This window comes from Nannobrachium achirus (assembly GCF_963921795.1).
Source record: "Nannobrachium achirus genome assembly, chromosome: 9".
Taxonomy (NCBI): domain Eukaryota; kingdom Metazoa; phylum Chordata; class Actinopteri; order Myctophiformes; family Myctophidae; genus Nannobrachium; species Nannobrachium achirus.
Window position 1 is genome coordinate 39,566,724 of NC_137818.1, and position 6,000 is coordinate 39,572,723.

Sequence of the window (6,000 nt, forward strand, 5' to 3'; positions counted from 1 at the left end):
TTTTCGAGTGGGTGGCACTCTACTAAACGTTTGACAGACTTGGGAACAAGTCCTCAGCATTAGTAGTGGAAAGCTTTTTGATGCTCCATGATTGCTAAAGTTTGATCACAGATTATGGTTTAGTGGAGACATGTACCACAAACATTGACTCTCTTCCCCCCACAGAAAATAGACATGACATGATCACCTATTTGTTTATCCACACTTCATCATGACTGTGCATGATTCTTTTGTTAACACAGTAAGTGGCCTGTTGAATGCTTTCAACTGAAGATTGTTCTAGTGTCTGGATCTGTGGAGATCGGAAACGTGGAGGATCAGTGGAGTGTGTGTGTGTGTGTGTGTGTGTGTGTGTGTGTGTGTGTGTGTGTGTGTGTGTGTGTGTGTGTGTGTGTGTGTGTCTGAGTGTTATTGAACGTCAACTCAGTGTTGCCCCCTTGTGGCTCTGCAGGTGTTCTTCACCAGGAACGGGAAGCTGATGGGCAGGAGGGAGGTGGTGGTTCCGCCGGGGGGCCTCTATCCCACTGTGGGCATGCTGAGCAGTGGAGAGAAGGTCAAGGTGGACCTGCATCCGCTCAGCGGTTGAGCCACACAACTGTGAATGGACACTCGTGGACTTGCAGGGAGCCCTGCCGGCTGTGAAGATAAGACTCTGCATGTTGCCAATAAGCCCCCCACTTACCTGATGATCAAATGGCTGGTAGTTGACCCGTTTTCAACCAGGCAAACTAACTCCCCTTCTCCGGGTCACGCTGCACCCAGCAGCCCTCCTAGTGCACGTTGCGCTTGTCTTCCTAAAAAACCATCTGGCTTTTATTTATAAGACTTTCACTTATATATCATGACCATGCAAGCACGTTGTCTTCCTGGTCATAGGAGCATTGCACGAAAAACTCACTGTGGGCAGCGTTATATATATTATGGTCTGTGTGGGACCAGGCATAGCCCACTGAACTGTACCTGGCGCCAAACACCTCTTTGGAGACATAAAGAGTCATATAATTCTATGCAATCTCTTGAGCCATCATCCAAGTAGCTTTTCCCAGCCCTGTAAAGCATACGGTTGTGTGTCTCTGAAACAGTGAGCCCTTAAATCCCTCTCATGAGGTCTGGCACACTTAGTTTATTTCATTTGTCACGGCCCCAAGCATAGCAAAGCAGGGCCAACAGTTGTGTCGAGTCAGAGAACTAGTTGGCAGTTCATATCACAGGCACCATGTTTCTCTCTCTCTCTCTCTCTCTCTCTCTCTCTCTCTCTCTCTCTCTCTCTCTCTCTCTCTCTCTCTCTCTCTCTGTTTCTCTGTCTCCCACTCCATCTCACATGCTCTATCTTCTCTCTGGGAAAGGGTGCCCCCCTGTGATTGATCATTGACCTACTGGTGAGGCCCCACTACTCGCCTACTCCCTGCCTGTTGGAGCTGTCGGTCAGTTCCACCATCTCAGAAAACCACCAATTTGTATTTTCCTCTGCTGTTTTCTTTCGTTCGTTCTTTCTTTCTTTCTTTGCTCTAAGCTCTGATGTAGTTGGTTACAGCAAGCCTGCATATCCACTGTTGCAAATCAGTGTAGGATAATATGATTTCTTAAGGAAAGCAGGACCGATGGACACATTCAGATCAGAGACATTATTCTTCACCCAATCCTTTTGTGCTCCATATCTCACCATGTGCTGGAGGAAGGGGAATCAGGCTTGGTCTACAAGTGAAACCATGGGAGGATTGGCAGCACGTAAGAATAATGTTCTGCCTCTGATCTATTTTCTGCGAAGATTGTATACTGATCATCTCCTCTACAGGGAATGTATTTTGTTTTTACCTGGCATTACAGTATGTAACTGAGAATATGAGGTAGTCACATGTGAAGGATACTTGAGTACAGGGCGCGTGGAATTAAGTCTTTTCTCAAAGGAGGAAGGAGATATCCACATGGTCGAGTCAGTTGTCCAAAGCACTATTCCCTTTTCCCAGTCCCCAAGTAGGATCCTTTTACATCTTTGTTTTAGGCTGGGGACATTTCAAAATGAAGTGCCATTTTAGGGGAGTTGAAGGGTGTGAAACATAACAGAAGGGAATACTGTATGATTACAGTTTATCTGCTCATAAAACAGTGTATTTGTTTTATTTTGAAATCAACATTGTAAGTCGGGGGGGGTGGGGGGAGGTTTAACCCATTCAGAACGGGTACACATTGTGTATAATTATTTTATGCTTTAACTATTGAAAAATAGCAAATATACAAGCTCACAGCGCGGCACTGCTGCGAGCTTGTAGATCTGCTATTTTTGTTAGTCTGTTCTTGAGAGACTACTATGTCAGTGGTTCTCAAACCTTTTCATGTGAAGGACCCCCAAACTGATATTTATTTGGCCACAGACCCCCATCTCAACATATTTAGTTTGCAAAATTTGAGTTACAAACGTTCGCTTTGAAAATACATATATTCAAAGATTTGCACACATTTTCACGACTTTTTCCAAAAATAGCAGATCTACAAGCTTGCAGCGCGGCACTCGGTGCCGCGCTGTGAGCTTGTATATCTGCTATTTTTCACTGGTTTAAAGCATTCAATAATTCTAGGCCTAAATGGGTTGAATAACACGCTGGATATAGCTGAAACGGATGACAATAGACATTCTGGTCCGCCGACATCTGCTGCATGTGAAAAAGACACAACGTACTGTAGTGTATGTGTATGTATATGTATATGTAGCCACAAGCACTTTAAGCCTAATCCACTCTTCACTCCAGAAAACAGTTCTTTACAGCAAGTGATGCGGTTGTACAATGAAGTTAGCAGTTGCCTGTACAGCATAGGCATACAACAGCAGCACCAGACCCATAGCAATCTCAGTTGTACTTGGACGTGAGACTGGTGTTCATGCGTAAGGAAGTGGGGCTTGATTGTCACATTATCTAGTTGTTTTTTTATTTGTTTTGTTCTTTGGGTGGGTGGGTGGGTGGGTGGGGGGTGGGGGTTTCTCCATGCCAAATGATTGTGGTTTGGCAGCTACTGTGTTATATGCAATTTGTTTATCCCTCCCTCACTGTCTTAAAGGGACTGTTATCATCTTATACTGTGTTAATTATGTTTAGTTAAGTTGGTGAGCCAACATTTTAATCAAGTGTATGTTTTGGTGATTTTCCACTGCATAGTACCAGAGCTCAACTTAAAATGGTAAATGGTTCATTTGTATAGCGTCATTGAAAAGCGCATTACAACGTGCATTCCATTCACACCGATGGCAGAGGAAACCATGCTCATCGGGAGCAGTTAGGGGTTCAGTGTCTTGCTCAAGGACACTTAGGGGGCTCTGAACCAGGGATATCAGATTCCCAAGATTCACATTAAATGGTAGCCGTGCCACTGCCTCCTAAGCCACTGCCGGCCCTCGCAACTTGACTCTACTCGCCTTTTTTGGTTTTCCACCGTTAAGAAGTTGTGGATAGTACCTGGTAATTATTTGGGTATCCCCTCCATTAAGTAAGGTTCAATACGAGCTGAGGTGATGCCAAAGGTGTCTTGAAAACACTGCAGACTAACTTTTTGTCGGAGCAATCTGTTCTTCAGCACCTCGGTGTCAATGCAAGTTTTAAGAACATTAATTTCTTTGGAAACGTCATTGACCCTGCCCCATGAGATCCTCAGACCCTTGTAGACTAGGCAGGAACGTGTTTGCATCACAATGGACTCTCATACAACTTCATGGACGCTTTCTATCTCTGCAACAGTTAATGAACCTGAGAAATAATCAAATTTGAATAAACGTAATTTATTTTGAAACAAAACAATTTGTGGCCGTAACAATCCAATAGGGCAGCAACAGTTGGGCCTATTTGGATTTATCAATCTATCAGTTGATTATAAAGAATGGTCTATACTCTATATATACCCTAATATATAAAATACATATTTTAAACAAACACTACTTGATGATTCGATTATCAAAAGGTTATAGAGTATAATCGCTATGACGATCAGCTACATTGAGGGTACTATTTAAGTTGTAAATTAAATACTTTCTACCTAAAGAGAGTAGAGTTCAGTTTGGCAGAGTCGGTACCATGCAGTGTGAAAGCACCATTTGTTTACTTAATATACTGTATCAGTTGTCCATTAACAATATCACAATTCTGTAAGTTAAATACTACAAGCTGTTCATATACATTCCTTTGCATTCCTTTTCATATAAGCTGCATAGAGCAATCTTTTGGCATGTAGGTTAGCTTTTACATTAGATAGTTACACTAGGATAGAGTACAATCCTTTGCCAACAGCAATGCTGGAATCTTCAAATTCTCTTCTAAAATAAGTTGCTAATTAGGTCACATAGCTGGAGATAGTTTTAATCATGTGTTCACTTTCAAGCCACTGATTGTGCTCTCAAAACTAAGACTGTTCAACGGAAAATGTAGTGACTGTGCAAGCTATAAACCTCGACAGGTGGTGCGTGTACAAATGTAAAATGTAAAACAGACAAATAAATATGTATTATTTTCCTGCAGGGCTATTATCTGAGACTGTTGTACAGGTTATCAATGCTGAGCGAATCTAAGATGTCACTCTGAAACTGTTGAGACAGGTGGATGTGAAAAGATATTTTTTTAATCTAATTACTGATGTGGCCATCATGTTTTTATTTTTGGGAGGTCAGGGTGTTATGATCAAGCCATTGGTGATGACAAAACTAGAACTACGTACAATATGCTGGGAGCTTTCATCAATTTCTTCTGAATTTGACAAATTCTGAGATAAACCGGGTCAAACTTTTGTAACTTGTCAACCCTTACTTGGATCAAAGACTGTTGATTTATATCTTGTTGACTTGCAGTGTAACTTATATGTTGATGAATAAAGATTTACATCATGTATACAAGTTGTGTAGGTTGGTCCTATCTATATACATACAATAATGATGCCTTGCCTGACATTCATTGATTAAAAAACTGATGATTGGGGCACCCTGGTGGTGCAGACTGTTAATGCACTGACCGCGCTGTTCCCTGGTATTAAACCCACCCTATTGTTTAACTCTGCTTTACCTTTCCTACAGCAGTGATGTCATTACGTGCGCATCCCGCATCAAAAACTCATTCAAGTCGCCCAGAGACTCATTCATGTCATGGTCCTGGGGTCCCGGGAATTTGGAGTCCATGTTAAAATAAAATGGGTGTCTGTAGCCTAGTGTATTTAGAAATCCTAGTTCTAAGTTCAAACATTAGCCAAATTGTAAAATAAATATAAGACATAAGCAAACATTTTGAAAATAGCCGATCTACAAGCTCACAGCACTCGAAAACATTGTATTGAGGACTCATAAAACCTTTCTGGGACCCATTTGAATGACCACCTGTGGGTCCCGGTACCCATTACATTGAAAACCTAGTAACATCACTGCTACAGTATATCTCTTTACATCTTAATGAAGCTGAAATGAGTTAAAGTTCTGTTCCTACAGACATGATCCAACCCCACAACCGTGTGGCCTGTGTGGGCTTGGCGTCTTGTGGTGCAGGACACAAAGTCACACCCAGTGTGAAGTGAGCAGTGTTATGAGTTGATTCCATTAAGCGTCACCATGACAGAAGTAAAGAGCTTCTCTTCACCCTTTGCAGACACCAGTTCCCTGTCAGGTTAGAGAATAATAATAATAATTGTGGGCTCGCTGAAAGCGAGCAACGTATGTTATCTTCATTACTTCTCTATCAGTCAAGTTCCCCTCGACAGTACAAAGGCCCTTAGCAAATTGAGGTGCAGCCAAAAGGTAGATCTTTGTGCCCATACATGGTGTTACATGTGAGCCCACACTGTTTCGTAGGAACAGTATTTCTAGGTACCTATATTATCCCACGGGTGAAATTCAGTTTCAGCTTAACCCAGCTGAGTGCTGCCCACAAGGAGCGCGGGGGAGGGGGGCAGCTAGGGGTTAGGTGTCTTGCTCATGGACACTTCGACACAGCTGGAGCAGGAATCGTACCTGGGACCTCCGGAGTCCTAGGCATG

The 6,000-nt window shown here is 42.6% G+C and overlaps 1 protein-coding gene across 1 annotated transcript in view; it reads left to right on the forward strand.

The window, feature by feature from the left end:
* spryd3 (SPRY domain containing 3) overlaps positions 1-2,127 on the forward strand; it is a 65,730-nt gene extending 63,603 nt beyond the window's left edge. Inside the window, exon 11 of the mRNA XM_080734134.1 lies at positions 452-2,127. Within this exon, the coding sequence (XP_080590260.1) occupies positions 452-586 (135 nt within the window). The 3' untranslated portion in view covers positions 587-2,127. The remainder of the gene's footprint in view (positions 1-451) is intronic.
* The last annotated feature ends 3,873 nt before the right edge of the window (positions 2,128-6,000 follow it).